The following is a 17,986-nucleotide window of genomic DNA, read 5'->3' as shown; positions in this document are numbered from 1 at the left end:
ACAAATTACTGAAAGAGAAACATTGAAGTCTTCAGTTATAACTGTGGACTTTTCTCTTTTCAAGTTATCACTTTTTGCTTCAAGTATTCGAAGATCTGCTATTGATATGTAAGTGCATCTACATTCAGGAATATTATGCTACTTATAAAATTAATTATGTAATGTCACTTTGTAATGTCCCTGAAATATCCCTTGCTAGTTATTCTTTGTTTATATTATATATTGTTTAATATAAATGTAGCAAGTCCAGCTTTTTAACACAATATTAGAGTTAAAAAATATACTTAGAATATTTGACTAAGTATTGACTCTTTTTCAGGGTCAATATTTGCTTCTGAAGACTGTTACAACGAACTTAACTCTAAGACTGACGTTTCTGGGAACTGTGGTATAACTGATGATGGATACAAAGCATGTGAAGCTAAGTACGCTTTAGGAAACCCTAACAGAGAACCTCCTATAGCCTTGTATTTGAAAATGTCACCAATTAAGTTTATATATAAACAAAGTATCATCTACCCATGAAGTAAGACCATGTTTCATGAAATGGTACATGTCAGAGATGCAGAAATACACAACATTTCTCTTCCTCATCCAAATCATCCCTGATGTTTTTATCATCAAGGGTTTTGTTTACACAAAGGTACATTAATTGCTCATCAGTAATTTTTGTTTGTTTTGCATGCCATCTCCTTAATTTTACAATGGATGATGATCCTGATAGGGTTGAAATGAAAATACATGAATTTTTTACTATCTGGAAAGCATAGTGCTGAAGAACAGACGTACATTCTATCACCAGACTTCTTGACTTTACATCCTAATTTCATTGTTGACCTCTTTGGACGACCTCAGGCACCAACAGCACAAAAAAATCCCATATCCCCTTTGATGAGATTTATCAGTAGTTAACATTTTACTCATTTGTTTTATCTTCCTGTTTTTATAAGTCTTCTCTGTCCATAATTTGTATGTACCACTTGAGTGGAAGTTGGAGATTGTGCTTCATGACCCCTAAATCAATCAGCCTGTCTTTCCTGTGAATAAATTCTATTGTAGCTATAAAAGATGAATCATATTAAAATTTCATTCGTTTTTTTTTAAACCTTTTCCTTAGAACTATTTTCTTTTGCTCAGGAATGAATGCAAAGTCATTCAGAATGTACCTTCAGGCTTCATTAATCTGGAACATTTCTTCTCCTTTCTTTGGTTCTTCTCCTTAGGTGTTTGCTTTTCTTAAACACTACAGGCCATTTATTTTGTAGAATTTTTCTCTTAATTTGAATTTGTTGATATTTTTCAAAATTATGTTTGTTTGCATTTTGATCTTTTTACAACACAAGTAATGCTGTACCTTCGAATATACATAAATTTTTTTACAAGTGCATACAATTTTCTTTCAAAATTGGAAATTGCATGTTAAATTGTTTAGTTGAGTTATTTTTTTAAGTCTCCCAATTGTGATATTCTAATTTTTCCCATTGTAGATAACATACTTTGAGAGGGAGTCATGTTGAGACTGTGGGCATATTCTTTGATCCACCTGTTTTCAAATTCATTGATGAATTTTTAACTCAATTTTTTTTTTATTTTGCTTTGTACAGGTACAAATGTACTGCAGGAAAAAGCAGTCCACTTCTCTGTTTAAATTTGTGCATTTCCTTATCTATGTATTCATTAATATCCATTATGAATCGGTAATTATTATTTATTCAATGGAATACATTACCATTCAAAAATATTTTCAATATTTTTGTACCAATAATAATGCATTTTGGAATTATTTTCTCAAATCATCTCAGTTTGACTCATGAGAACCCCTTTCAGTTGATCACTGTATCTACCAAAAATCTACATGATTCTTTTAGAACTTCCAAATTTTTCTAGCACACACAAGAACAGATGCTGGGGCTCCTGTTCCTCCTCTCCTTCCCAGGCTCTGCACACAGCTGTTTGTCCAAGGAACCCAAGTTCCTTTTAATAGAGGACAGCACCTGTGCACATCTTCTAATTCTGTCCCCTGATATTCAAGTTAAGAAAATTGAATGTGCTTGCATGAATTTTTTAAAAAGTCTTATCTACAAAATACCATGTTACACAGTTCCTGTCTTAAGGCTCAAATTTCATGCAATCCTTTCCTTTCTAGTCATGTGCCAGTGTGCTCAAAGTGTAAGTGTGTGTTTGAGCATGTGTGAACATGCACATGCTGTATGTTGCAAACAGTTGCACCTTATTGCAATGCCTTCCAGCCAAAGACCACCAGAAGCACAACTGGAGTTAAATTGCATCCATCACACTCTGTAGCACAGACGCACAAGATGGGAAACTGTGAGCACCTTGGCTTCAGAGTTTTATAGGCTCACACTGTCAGATCTGTGCTTGTGTCGGGTGGTTTAAAGGAGGGTGTCAGGAAGTGGATCTTTGCTCTAAAATGGATGTTTCCAAGACATGGGGGTAATTCCATGATCGTATGCCTCTTGTTTGCATCTCCTCTCTGTGTGTTCAGACATGACCTGTGGAGGATGCTTGTCTTTCTTGATTTTCCATGGTCACAGGGTGACTTTGCTTAACGTTGGTGTTCTCTGGGACCACCTGTGTTTCGCGGGGGGACACTAGGAGTGCAGGGCAGCTTTTGTGTGCTCTAAGGTCCTGCTGATAACATCTGGCCTTTGCCTGAAAACTAGGGGCTGCTTTGATCATTGTCCCTTCCCTCCTTGGGCCAAAGACAAAAAACTCAGATCACAGCAAATTGCTCTGAGATATCCAGGTTTCCAGGATGGCTGGACTGCTGCTGATTAGGAGGTCATCTTATCTATATTTCTTTACTTATTCATTCATTTATTTTTGTGGTGCTGGGGATTGAGCCCAGGGACTCATGTAACCTAGTCAAGTACTCCACCACTGAGCTACTTCCCCAGCCCAGATTAGGGGATCATTAAGAAAACTTGGGGACTGGGGTTGCCGCTCAGTGTTAGAGCGCTTGCCTGGCATGTCTGAGTCACTGGGTTTGATTCTCAGCACCACATTAAGTAAGTAAATAACTAAAATAAAGATATTGTGTCCAACTGTAACTAAAAATGTGTTTAAAAAAAAAAAAGACAACCTGGGTGGTTTGATGCCAAACAGAATACATGGGCCAAACCAAAATGAAATGGCATAGCATGTACTCCAAGCAGGTGCTCACATTAATCCCTAGAACATAATACCCTAAATGATACATATCATTTATATATACATATATAGACATCCCTAGTATGTCAAAAGATATTTTAATTGCTTAATGTAACTTTAATCCTCAAAACTTTCATTTTAAAATAACTCTTTTGAAACAGATGCTATTCGCAATGCTTAGCAAATTTTTGGCAGCTGAAATAAATTTTAATTGTGTAAAGTTTAGCTTTCTATCTAAAATGTACACGCTTCTAGATTCCATCCTGCAACATATTATCTGTGTGCCTCACAAAAGAAAACTTTGAACCCTACCTTTTTTGTCCCTAACTGCACTGGGACTGATAATACTGTCCCTTCCCTTCTTTACATGACTCTTTAAAGAATCTGATTTTCCTGTTGAACACATGCAAGACGACCAAGTGTTTTATCCTCATGAAGTTGGTATCACAGGTTCGGACTTCATACCATTACTTTGCATCTTTCTATTCTTAAGTAACTGTAGATTCACAGTTGTAGAAATCACGACAGGGGTGACAGAGAGGATCCCTGTAACTTTCAGCTCGCTTCTACGTGGCAACATCTGCCGTGACATAAAAATCTGCAGTACAAGATCAGAATCAGGAAATTGAACATTGGCAAATTCATGCCCTTTATTCGGGTTTCATCTGTTTTACGGAAATTCATAGTGAGGGATGAGGAAAAGTCCATGAATCATCATCTTGGGACTGTTGAATTTTCCCAGTAATGAATTTAGAATGTCTCTTAATTTATTTTAGTCTTTGATTTTTTTTTTCTTTCTGCTAGTTTACTAGAATCTGTGTGCAAGGGGCCTCTTCCTTTTGCTAAATACATCCCTCAATACTGTGTTTTCAAGGCTATCTTGAACACAATAGTTTTCTAAATTTAATTTTCACATTGTTGCTGATCAGTAATTATAACAAAATTATAAATGATGGTTTTTATTACTTATTAAACTTTTTTATTTGTTCTTTTTAGATATACATTAGAGTATATTTTGACATATTATACATACATGGAGTGTAACTTGTTCTAAATAGGATCCCATTCTTGCGATTGTACGTGATGTGGAGTTGCACTGGTTGTGTATTCATATATGAACATAGGAAAGTGATGTCCCGTTTATTCTACTCTTTCCCATTTCCCTCCCCGGTACCTCCCCTCCATTCCCCTTTGCCTAATCCAATGAAGAACTTCTGTACTTCCCCTCCCTTATTATGGTTTAGCATCCACATATCAGAGAGAATATTCAGCCTTTGGTTTTGGGGGACTGGTTTATTTCACTTAGCATGACAGTCTCCAGTTCCATCCATTTACCAACAAATGCCATAATTTTATTCTTCTTTATGGCTAATATTACATTGTGTATATATATACCACATTTTCTTTATCCATTCATCTGTTGAAGGGCACCTAGATTGGTTCCATAGTTTAGCTATTGTGAATTAAGCTGCTATGAACATTGAAGTGGCCATGTCACTGTAGTAGGCTGATTTTAAGTCCTTTGGGTATACACCAAGGAGTGAGATAACTGGGTCAAGTGATGGCTCCATTCCTAGTCTTCTGAGGAATCTCCACCCTGCTTTCCAGAGTGGTTGCACCAATTTTCAATCCCTCACATCCTTGCCAACATTTATTGTTACTTGTATTCTTGATATTTGCCATTCTGAGTGGAGTGAAATGGAATCTCAGTATAGTTATAATTTGCCTTTCTCTCATTGCTAGAGATGTTCAACATCTTTTCATATATTTGTTGACCATTTGTATTTCTTCTTCTGTGAGTACCCATTCAGTCCCTTTACCCAACAAATGATGTTTTATATTGATCTTTTTTATTAGAGCTTTATGATTATATATAGTATTTGGGTTTATCCCAACAAACTCACCCAGGCATGGAAATTGATTTCAGTTCAAGATTCCCCCCCTTTCCCTCCTCCTTTTCCCCTCCCCCTTGCTCCCACCTTTTCCCTCCGTTTTTCCCCTCCCTTCCTCCATCTCCTTTCCCCTTTTCCTTCCACTCTACTAGACTTTCTTTGGCTCCTTTATATTAATCTTGATCTTTGGCATTGTGTGACCTTCCTGAACTTTTTTCTTCTGTGTGTGAGTTTCTTAGTCTTTATGTCTAGTATCATATCATATGCAAGTCAGTTTCTAAATACATATTATTTTCCAATAGCTATGCCTTCAGTTTCTTTCTAACTTTATTGCACTCCTAGATCTCCATTAAAATGTTCACTTTTAAGTGGATAAAGAGAATATGCTTGCTCCTTCCTGATTTTATGCAGAAATATTCAGCCTTTCACTCTTAAGTTTATCGTTAGCTACAGAGATTTTACAGATTCTCTTCCTTCATTCCTTATTCGGTTGAGGAAGTTTCTTTCTAGTCCTGGCTTACTGAGAGCTTTCAGTTTTGCATGGAGGTTTTGTTTTTTCAAATGCTTCTTATTCCGTATTATTAAAATGAATTCATGTTTTTAGTGGTTTTTTTGGGGGGGGGGCTTTCGAAATTAATTGTTGCCTGCATTTTTTTGCAGATCTTGAATTTTTATTTAAATCTATTCACTTTGGAAATGACATTCAAATATTTCTCTATTAAAATTAATGTTTTTCATTTGTGGATAAATTCTAGGGATCTGAAATGTGGAAAATTAATATGTAAATATGGAGGTAGTCATATCCTTCAATTGAAAGATGCCACTGCCATTTATTCCAACATAACTGGAGAGATCTGTGTTTCTTTGGAATATAACAAGGGTCATGCAGAAATAAAGAACATGTGGGTAAAAGATGGAACTGTTTGTGGTGCAAATCAGGTAGGTGTTCTTTTCTTCCTAACTTCCTAATATTTTTATTACATGATAAACTTAGTATTTTTCCTCAGAATTTAAGTGTGCAATCAAAATAGAAATTTAGAAAATAATAAAAAAATACTGCAATCTGTCACCATGCATAGATGATATTACTATAATATTTCACCAATGATTTTATACTTTTCTTATGGATGCTGCACATATGCACTGAATTAAGAATCACACTGTTCATTCACTGTATTTTATTATCTCATGTTTTTTTTTAAATTTTTTAGTTGTAGATGGACACAATACTTTTATTTAGTTGTTTGTTTTTTTAATATGGTGCTAAGGATTGAACCCAGTACCTCACACAAACTAGGCAAGTGCTCTACCACTGAGCCACAACCCCAGCCCCAAATTATCTCATATTATACAGAGTACTTCAAATGTCATAAACTATCTTGTGATATCATTGATTTTAAATAGTTGTTAAAATAATATATGTCCATTAAGATAATGAAAATAAAGAATTCATAAAGCAAACAAGTTACATATCTGAAATATAATCATGCTTTCCATTTTCATGAGCCTTCCTCCATTTCTACATACATATATAGAGATATAAACTATTTCTCTAGTATATCTTTATATTTTCATAAAATATTCCATTGTTTTATCTGCTTTTGATATTTTATCACCCAACATTATCAGACACATGAGCTCTGTGTCAACATTTCTTGTCTTCCAATTTTCCCATTTTGTAAAATATTGAATACTTGTATGCATACACATAGGTACAGAAGATGGTTCAAGTTCAAATTAGTGGGCTGGGGATGTGGCTCAAGTGGTAGCGCGCTTCCCTGGCATGCGTGTGGCCCAGGTTCAATCCTCAGCACCACATATAAACAAAGATGTTGTGTCCGCCGAAAACTAAAAATAAATAAATAAATAAATATTTTTTTTAAAAAAAAGTTCAAATTAGTCTCATGTCCAAACTTGAAATCATAAAGCCAGAATATAGTAAGCCACTGGTTGAAGAACAGAGGGAAAGCCAAAATATACTTGGGAGCTGAAAGATATTTTTTGTGAGTAAACAGTAAGAAAAATAAAATGACTTTCCACATTTTGGTTGTCAGCAAGTATAAGTGAAATCTAAGAATTTTTTCACGTATTAATTGTCATTATGAATGTATACATATTTAAAATAGATCTTTTTTTCGTTTAGTTAAGGAAATATATTCCATACAAATAGTTCTATTTCAACCTAACTTTGCTAAATATTTGCTCAGAAAATTGGAAAGGAGAAAAAATATACAAAAGAAAAAATCGTAACACCAAGTGCTTGCACAAAAACTAGATCATCTTTAAGACTTTGTACTACCTTTGCTTTCATGGAATTTACTTTGAAAAAAACACTTACCGAATTAATCCCCAAAACTATCTTTAGTTGTAAATTATTTCTAGGCTACATGAGTGAGGAAGAGCAAAAAGTCATGTATCTGCTATTCGTTAGTGGATGATGATCAAGCCAGCTACTCTTTGAGCACTTTGACAATTTTTATGTGTTCATTGTTTTTGGAATAGCTCATATGTGAATGTTCATTTGGATTTGAATGAATACATTATCATGAGAAATTTTTAAATTCCTCTTGTCAGCAAAGAAAGGGTAAGAGATTTGGGTACTAGTGAATAAGTGTAAAAATGATTATGAGACATTACCACTTCCTTTGTAGCTATTTCTAAAAGGAATGTAACCAAAGATGGGAAGAGATGTGTAGTTAAAGGATCTGAAACTTCGCCAACAAAGTATTAGCACAAACCACGACAGGAAAACAGGGGAAAGGAGAAGGGAAGGGCCAGAGGACATAAGGACACAGAGAAGATCTGTAGAGAAGGAGGAGAGCGAGGGAGGAGGAAGGACGGGAAAGAGGGAGGACAGGAGGAATCAATTTTTAAAAATCATGAAATTCCACAGGGAATTTCACCTTTATGTGCACGTGGAAAGCACCAATCGAAAATCAATAAATAGATGAGTGAAAGAAGGACCAGAGGAGGGAGGAGGTTAGGGAAAAAGGGGGCGATGCGAACTGGGATGCGGAATCAGATGCCACGCATGTTTGACGTTGTCAGGATCCATATTTTTTGAGGCAGACCAGGGTGGGAAATATCCATACATGAATCAAAGGGGGAAAATGAAGAAGTCAGAGAAGAATAGAATGGAAACAAGAAAGCCCCCACCCTTGCTGTCTTATGATATGGTACCCCACTCTGGCTGACTGACCCCACCAGGGACCCCATGAGGAACATGACATTGCCCCTGACAAATTAATGACAGGTAATACCACCTCAACACTTTGGGATATATTTTTTTTTTTTTTACCCACCCTCAACTTGGAAATTTAACAGCTGAAGAATGTGTGAAAATATCTTTAAAATTGGGGCAACATGATTTTTTTTTATTTGCCTCTAAAAATTATCATCAAGGAGGGGAAACATGGGGATGTAGTCAGTTCAGTGGCAGAGCACTTGCCTAGCATGCGCACGGGCCTGGGTTCAGTCCTCCGCCTCGGAAAGAGTGACTGGTTTCAGATTCCTAACGGGAAACCATTTGTGCACTCATGTAAAAGAACAAAGCCAGAAGATGTATGCAAGTGGCATGTCACACTGCTGCCAGGAATGGAGCAGGGGGGAAGTGCCCTGGCTGCATCTGCAACACCACACCCACCCTGTTAGAGAGACCCCGCTGGAATCCATGTTAAAGGTCAAAAGTGTAGGGCATCTATCACCGTGTCCCCAGAGACTATCCTCTTAATTATTATTTTGCAAATAATAGATTTCTAATTGAAAATGTATTCTGTGACATTTATGTGTTTTGTAAAAAAAAAAAAAAGTCTCTTATTGTGAAAAATAAATTTCATATTATTATGAATACTATTTTATATTATGATGAAATAGTTTTATACATATATTTCATATATCATGAAATAATGGCTATCTTGGCTGATTCAACCTGTGTTTTATTCACAGTTAATCCCTTTTTTAATTTCTAACTTTTATTGAAAAATTTTGTCATAGATATTTAAGGTGTACAACATGACAGGTGATATACATGTACATAGTGAAATGATTACTAGAAATAAACTGATCAACCTGTCCACCACTTTCCAGCTGCCTGTATGTGCGTGTGTGGGGGTTAATTGTGAGCACCTCAAGTCTGATGTTTAGCAAGTTTTAGTGTAGGATATTAGAACAACAATCCTTGTGCTGTCCATGAGAGCTCTAGACTTATCCTATACAACTGTGAGTTTGTACCCTTTAACTACTTCTCTCCACCTCCTCTTCCTCACCCCTAGTAACCTCCCTCTTGCCCTCCATTTCCAGGTATTTGAGTTTTTCTTTTTTATTCCCACACATAAGTGGCATCTTGCAGTATCTGTCTTTCGTGTCTGCCTTATTCACTCAGCATAATGCTCTGTAAGTTCATTCAGCATTTCCTTTTCAAGGCTGAAAAATATCCCATTTTGTAGATAGATGGAAGGTAGATAAATACCACAATTTTGTTTTCCAAAAGAAACACATCAAATGCTGTCCATCAAAGCAGTGTGTTATGAACCTTAAATAAAGATTTCAAAAGTTACAGTGATTAACTGTGAATGAAACACAAGATGAATAAGTGAATCCAGACAGATTTGATGCATTTAAAATCTGTTGAGGGCTCTCAGGTTGCTTGGCTGTTGTGACTCATGGGCAGTGAACACGGGAGTGTTGATTTCATTTCCTTGGGTATGTGCTCTGGAGTGGGTTTGCTGATTCATACAGTAGTTCCAGTTTTGGTGTTTTGAAGGATCTCCATATAGTTTTCCATAGTGTCTGTTGTTAACTCACACTCCCACCATCAGGGAATAAGGGGTCCGCCTTTGTCCTCATCCTTGCCAACGTATTTCTCTCATCTTTCGATGATGAGCATCCTAATAAGTGAGTTGATATGTTATGGTAGCTTTGTTTTGCATCTCCCTGATGATTAGACCAAGAACTATATACCTGTTGGCCACTTTTGTATCTTCTTTGAGGAATGTTTATTTGTCCCTTTGCCCATTTCAATCAGATTACTATAAATACGTATTTTTGCCACTGTGTTGTATGAATTCCTTACATATTTTGGATATTAACCTTTTATAAGATATACAGCTTGCAAATTTTTTCTCTCAAGTCTCAGGTTGCCTTTCCATTTCGTTAATTGTATCTTTTGTTTTGCAGAGACTCTTTAGTTTCTCTTGTTGATTTTTGCTATTGCTGCTGTATTGTGAATGTAATATTCAAAAGCTAATTACCAGGCCAATACCAAGGAAGTTTCTCCTATGTTTTCTTCTGGAAGTTTTATGATTTCATTTTGAGCTTGCTTTTGCGTATGGTGTAAGAAAGGGGTCCAGTCGGATTCTTCTGCATGTGGATATAGTTTTCCCAGCACCACTTACTGAAGACACCATTCTTTCCTCATTGTGTCTTCTTCATGGCTTTGTCCAAAATCCGTTGAGCATACATGCTTAGGTTTATTTCTGGGCTCTCTATTCTGCTAACCCCTATATTGTGTGTATTCTGTAAGTGTTCTGCCTCACCTCCTACCCTCTCAGTCATGGAAAAACTGCTTCTTCATCTGCTGAATAATTGAATAGGTTACACTTAGAGACATTCTTGGCTGATGGGGGTGGTAATATGTATTATTCTCATACCATGAGTTTAGCGATTTCACCACTTCATCTACAAAGCTGAACATGGCCTGCCAACTATTTCTGTGGTAAAATATGGATAGCATAAACTTTGTCACTGTGATCCTGTTTGGGTTTAGAGTTCAGGAACATCAGTGCATGCTCCATTGCTAGAGATTTCTCATCATCCTATCCAATTCATTTAAACCCCAGTAACCTCTCTTCAGAGACGCTGCACACCACTATTACACTTTCTTACTCTCTGAATTTAAATATTCTAGGTACCTCCTTCAAGTAGAACCATACAAGTTACGTATGGTCTGGCTTATTTCACCTGCATAACACTTTCCAGGTTCACGTGTGTCTGTAGCATGTACCAGAATTTCATTCCTTCTTTTTTTTCAACAAAAGGCAAATTTAATCTAATAAATTAGTAAATTAAATTCTCATGGGTGAGATCCTTTACCTTTGATTTCTTTTTTAAATTTTATTATTATTTTTAAATACACGACAACAGTGGAATGCATTACAATTCTTATTACACATATAGAGCACAATTTTTTGTATCTCTGTATAAAAAGTATGTTCATACCAATTTATGCCATTATACATGTACTTTTTTGCATTACAATTCTTAATGCACATATATACCACAATTTTTCATATCTCTGTAAATAAGGTATGTTGACACCCAAACACCCAATTCAAGTCTTCATACATGTACTTTGTAAGGGTGAACAGCATTCCATTTTCTTTTTTTTTTTTTTTTAATACCACATTTTCTTTATTGATTCATTAAGTTTTCCTGGTAAACTGACCTTTATCCATATAGATTGTCCTTCTCTATCTCTTGTAATAGTACTTGATTTAAGTACTTCTTTGATATTCTGCCCATGCCTGTTCTCTTTCTGTTACTATTTGCCGGGAATATCTTTTTCATTTCCCACCTGTTCGTGCCTTAGAGATCCAGTTAGTCTCTTGCAGATGGCCCTCAGCATGGCCATGATTTATGCGTTCTGCCAATCCATGCCATTAGATTGGAGAATTTAATCCATTAACATTAATCCATTAAACACTGACAGAGAGTGTGTTTGTGCCACATTCGTTGATGTTTTCTGTTTGATTACTTTTTGTCTCTCATTTCTTCTAGTACTGCCTTCTTTTGTGTTAATTGATGTTTTGTGACAGGACATTCTGATTTCCATTTTTTTTTTCCTTTGATATGGTTTCCATAGATATTTTCTTTGTGATTTAAAAGATATAAAACAATATCTCCCAAATTATAACAATCTATTTTGGATTGTCAACAAAGTAACATCAGTCACATAAAAAATCTCCATTCCTTTACATTTTCACCCTCTGTTCATTTTTCATGTCAAAATATCCCATCCTTCTATACTGTGTGTGCCTATTAACAGATTTATAATTATTTTTATACATTTGTTTTTCATACCTCATAGAAAATAAAAAGTGGAGTTACAAATAACAATTACAATAATGCTTGTTTTTTTATACTTGCTCATTTTTTAAATATGTATATGCTTATGTAATGATCAACTTTTATCATTAAAGAATATTCAAAATCTTCTAACTATTTGAAGTATATAATGAGCTGTTGTTAGCAGTAAGTGCTAGAACTTTTTCCTCCTTTCTAACCATAACGTTGCACCTGTTGACCAATCTCTCTCCGGCTCACCTTCCCCCATATTATCTCCAGCCCCTGGTATTCTATTCTTAACTTTTACTTAACCTTTCCAGAATCATCTGTGATTGCGGTATTTCTCCTTCTGAAGCTGCCTTACTTCACTTAATCTGATCTTTTCCAGGTTTATCCATGTGGTCACCAAAATAAGGTTTTGGTTTCATATTTCTATGTTCATCTGTTGAGGGGCATTTAAGTTGACTCTCTTGGCTGTTGTGAATAGTGCTACAGTAGGCAGGAAAGCACAGCTGTCTCTTCAATGTATTGATTTCATTTCCTTTGGACAAGTTCCCAGGAGTAGAACTGTTGGATACTACGGTAGTTCTAATTTATTTGTTTGTTTGTTTGTTTTTCTTCTCTTCCTCCTCCTCCTTCTCCTCCATATTGCTTTTCATAATGGCCACACTACTTTACATCACCAGTAATGTGTAGGAGTTACCTTTTTTTCACATCCTTGCCAGTATTTGTTACTTTTTATCTTTTTAGTAATAGTCTTTCAAACTGGGGTGGGGTGATATTTTGTGGAAGTGTTTAATCTCAGTAGAGTGGAGTGCTTTAGATTAAATGGTAAATCCAGGTGGCATATCACCTGTTTGACTTTCCACTTTAGGTGTGCAAGGAGAAGGAATGTGTAGACAATTCATACCTGAATTATGACTGCACACCAGAAACTTGCAACAATCAAGGTGTAAGTACCAGTACCAATGCTATGAGGTAAGAATAGAAATCATTTATACTATCCCAAGAAAGCAAATGCTCCTCAACACACACACACACACACACACACACACACACACACACTCAGATACCCATAAGCCAACAGGAAAATCAGCCTGAGGTGACCTTTTTATGAACCTAGTTGAATACATATAAATCTAGCTGCTTTTCTTATTAGGTGATATTTTCCTGCTTTCAGGTATGCAATAACAAAAGAAACTGTCACTGTAATGCCGATTTTGTACCTCCTCGATGCCAAGAAGAAAAGGAAGGCTCAGGAGGGGGGAGCATTGACAGTGGCAATCATGAAAATACTGGTGCTGCCACTGGTGAGTATGAAGAAGAAATTGCAAACATAATTCAAGTGTCATTTTAATTTATGAAGTTTAATTAAGTGAACAGCCATCTTTGGTACACCGATTTATCTCTAGGTTGTGAGTGGACATCAAACAATAAACCACAAATGTCATTTATATTTTACTTCTGAGGGTGTCAGAGAAGTCACTGTGGTTTTTTCCAGTGGAGGGACCTTAACTTGAGGCTTAAGGTAACACAATGGCAAAGATGAAAAGCTGACCCAGAGAAGGGTGGAGCCACCCAGGTGTCCACCACCAGAGAGCCACGCCCACTCCTTGGGGCAGGAAGGACAGTCAATGGGAATGAAATTGCCAGAAGCCCCCACGAAGCTGCAGCACAGCCTGTGATGTCAGGGCTGGATGGGAGGACGGGGCCTTCAGAGGTTAAAGGAGACACAGGGAGGAAGGAGGAGAAATACCATGGTTGCCTCATCCTCTTTTGATCCTGTAAATCATCCAGTGATCCCCAGTGGACAGTCCTAACTAGAAGACAGCAGGTCAGGGGGCTTGGGAAATGCAGTCCTCTGCAGTGTTGATCAAAGCAGAGACACTACCAGGATGGATTTTAGAGAAGGCCAGCAGTGACCAACATATCCAATAGCACCGAGGGTCAGGAGACTTGATTTACTTTATATAAACACTCAAATTTACAGATGATTAGACCCGATTCTTCCTGACTTTTGTTGTTAACATTTCTACATTTCATTCCACATAGGAATAGGCTGACAGATTGGAAACGTGAAACTTTTTCCATCTTAGTAACAATTAGTTGCAATTACTGGCTTCTGCTTATGAGCACACCAGCCATTTACCCAATATGCGGTGAAGATTACTTTCCTAGAATCCAGGGTGGTGTTAGTGGTATTACTGATCAGTCCAGTCCGCAGAACTGACATTCTGGGTCTCCCGTGGTCTTCCTGCAGATTCTGAATTTTTAAAAATATTCAGTCTTGGAACTCTCATTCCTGACACACTTAATCTTTTGAAAATCATCTGCACTGTATGAACTTTAATGGCACTGAGACACAAAAATACAACCACTCAACTAAGCACCCCTTAAATTCATAACCCACGAAATTGTGAGAAAAATTAAATGGCTACTATAAGTAATCAAGCTTCAAGGAAGTTTCTTATACAGCAATATCTAGCAGAAAGAACTAATACCTGGTGTAGTATATTTCCGTAATGAGAACCCAACACACATGGCCTTAGTTAGAAGTCGGAAGAAGTGACACAGTATTATAAAGTGATGGATCATGTGTCATCACTGTGGTGATGGAGAAAATAGAATTCAGCCTTCCTATTGATGAGAAGTAAAATGCAGGGCAAATATTAAGAATCTGGATTTTTTAAGGGAACGGGATTAAAAATAAAATTAATTTTCATTCCAGGTCTTTTCCATCAAAAACTTCTTAAAGAAATAAATGGCTAGGACTGGGGCTGTAGCTCATTGGTACAGCGCCCACCTTGCACGTGTGAGGCACTGGGTTTGATCCTCAGCACCACATAAAAATAAATAAAGATATTGTGTCCAGCTACAACTAAAAAATATGTTTTTTAAAAAAAGAAATGGCTAAAGGCCAAATTTGAGATTTTTGCAAAATAAAATTTTTATCTCAGATTTTAAAAAATGTCAAGCATTTGACTATAATCCTCTCTGTTAAAATTTCAGAAAAACTTATGTTGACATCTGGTACAAGTCCCTTCACCTTCACCTTTTGTTTAAAAAGGCCTTCTAAGTGTTCTCTGAGAATGACTCACATTTATCATTCACCATATCAAAACAATAAAAAATACAACTGTCTAGTTTGGTGCAAAAAAAAAAATCATTGACAAGATTGAATCTTTTGGGGCTGGGGTTGTGGCTCAGTGGTAGAACACTTGCCTAGCACGTGTGAGGCACTGGGTTTGATCCTTGGCACCACATAAAAATAAAAACAAATAAATAAAGGTATTGTGTCCATATATAACTAAAAATATATTTTTAAAAAAATATTGAATCTTTTAAAAAGCAGCAAATTAGCTCTATCTCCAGTGCACAAAAAAGAAAAGTATCTCCTCAAAAGAGAACAAACCAACAGAAGACAACCTCTTCAATCTGATAAAAGAACATCAACAACAAAAAACTTACATCCTGCAGTTTTCCCATAAAATTGGGAGCAAAGCAGTAAAGTCAACATTTACCATGTCTATTCAATATTTATAGGTCCTAGCCTATAAGAAAGAAGGAACAGAAAGATTAGGAAAGATGAATTCATTTATGTGCAGATTTATGTGTAGATGATTCTAGAAGGAGGTATGAGAATTCCTTCAAAATCAAAATAAATGATAATTTCCTATATAAACATGAAAATATATATCAGTGCAATAAAAGATAATTTAACTTAATCCAAATGTTATATATGCGGTATTTTTTGTTAGAAATAAAAGCCCAAGAAAAATTCAATTCTTCTAGGGACCACACTTTAATTCTTTTATCTATGGTATTAGAGACTACCAGGAATCGAAGGTTCTCAATTAAAAAATCAAGAAACAGGACTATTATGTGAGCATCAAAAGAGCTTCTACTTATGTTGTTAGATTACGCCATATAAAAAATGCTAATTTTAATTATTAAATAGTTTAAATTTTTATTCTAGTAGTCATAGTAAAATACAGAAGTACTCTTACTCAATTTCTGGCGATTGTCTTCTAACTGTGCTCTTCTCTCCTAGAAAGGCGCTTTATTGAGCGTACTTATTACGAGTCCAGAACTTCAAGATGGCCATTTTTCTTAGTTATTCCTTTCTTCGTGATTCTCTGTGTACTGATTGGTATGCTGGTAAAAGTTCATTTCCAAAGGAAAAAATGGAAATCTGAAGACTATACAAGTGATGAGTATGTTGATTTCATATTTGCTTTGTTACTTAGATTATTCATTAGCATAATATCTTATTAATCACATCATGATAGACGGATTAGTAATAATTAAGATTTAACTTATCTTTACATGGAAAGATAGTACTTAATCTATTCATGATTAATGTAATAAAGAATCAACAATGATTTTAAAAAGGCCGGCAATTTTAATCTTAAAAAAGCTTGAACTCTTTTAGGGGCAAAATTAAAAGGAAATGATTTCTAATTAGTTTATCTACCTCCTTTTATCATTTTGATCTTAATTATTGAATATATAGTAAACAGCAATACTTTACTTTTTAGTATTTGTATATTTCAAAGAATTTTTATATTTTATTTTGATAAATGGTAATAAGGAAGACCAGGACAGTCCCTGTTTGCACTTTTAGCTTTTTTTTGTACATAAGTTGAGATGTAATTAATTTTACCCGAATTGAATTTCATAAACAATTTAATTAAATTAATACAATGAAATAAATAGAATATACTTCATGGAAATATGTTGACATTGCAGAAAGAACATGTAGCTAGTTATAATGCAGTTAACTAAATATATCAAAGTTATTTTTACTTGGGGTAACTATTGTGAAAATATTAATGTCAAACAACTGAAGAAATTGTAAGCTAATAAATTTGATAGAAGTAAATCAATAATAAATAATAATAAATAATAAATCAGGGCTAAGGATGCATGGTGAAAAAAAAAATAAAGCTTACTAATATTTAGCTAATAATAATATGAATATAAAAACAATCTTGAGTTTATTTTCAAATAACCTTATATCACTGATCCTTTTCTTTTATGTGGGTGGGGAGAGAGTTTCATTGCTAGTTTCATTGATTACCAGGTGAGGAGTGTTGGAAACCCAGCCAGCAGGTAGGAATTCAAAACTGTTTCAAGATAGAGTTTTGAAGAAAATAAAATAAAAATTTAAGGGATTTTTGTTTTCCTTTTTAAATACATAGGCAGCTTGAAAGCGAGACTGAATCCAAAGAGTAGTGTGGACAACAAGGATATCATGGTATCACAGTAAGTTTCAGATACTTCAAGGGAGAGAGAGAGAGAAATGTATTAGATAAATATGTATAATAAAATGTATATTAAATAGCAATAGTTGTATAACCACATATAATATAACTAAACTGAAGAATAGTTTTTGATACTTTAAATTACATCATTGATATGATAATGTTATAAATGATATTTGCAAGTTATTTAAAATTTCTTGCAGAATTATATTTTTAGTTACTTTTTAAATTAGATTATTCCTTTAGCTTCTGTGGATTGCAAATGTTGATTAAAGGGTATGTTTGAAGTCTACTTCCTGATAAGAGTACTCTTCTGCTCTTAGCTACATCCGGCATCATTAATTTCCTTGGCCAAACAAGTGACTTTTTATTCTTTACTCATTCTTTCAGAGCAATTATCTTCATTGAACAGGGGGGGGGAAATGAAAAAGAAAAAAACAGGCATCACCTGATTTCTTCAAACTCAAAACCTGCATATTATGATTTTCATCTGAACAGAAGCATTTTCACATTGACTGTAAATATGTACAATTCCACAGACAATTCATTTGCAAGAAACGAATGATTATAGATTTTATATTATTTTCCTAATTATAA

The 17,986-nt window shown here is 35.2% G+C and overlaps 1 protein-coding gene across 1 annotated transcript in view; it reads left to right on the top strand.

The window, feature by feature from the left end:
* Adam2 (ADAM metallopeptidase domain 2) overlaps nt 1–17,390 on the top strand; it is a 59,845-nt gene extending 42,455 nt beyond the window's left edge. The window contains exons 15-20 of the mRNA XM_076853540.1: nt 320–425; nt 5,819–6,002; nt 13,000–13,077; nt 13,306–13,435; nt 16,177–16,339; nt 17,327–17,390. Of these exons, the coding sequence (XP_076709655.1) occupies nt 320–425; nt 5,819–6,002; nt 13,000–13,077; nt 13,306–13,435; nt 16,177–16,339; nt 17,327–17,360 (695 nt within the window). The 3' untranslated portion in view covers nt 17,361–17,390. The remainder of the gene's footprint in view (nt 1–319; nt 426–5,818; nt 6,003–12,999; nt 13,078–13,305; nt 13,436–16,176; nt 16,340–17,326) is intronic.
* Nucleotides 17,391–17,986: the final 596 nt, after the last annotated feature.

Source organism: Callospermophilus lateralis, chromosome 4 (genome assembly GCF_048772815.1).
Source record: "Callospermophilus lateralis isolate mCalLat2 chromosome 4, mCalLat2.hap1, whole genome shotgun sequence".
In the NCBI taxonomy this organism is placed as follows: Eukaryota; Metazoa; Chordata; class Mammalia; order Rodentia; family Sciuridae; genus Callospermophilus; species Callospermophilus lateralis.
This window is presented reverse-complemented; position numbering and strand designations above follow the sequence as displayed.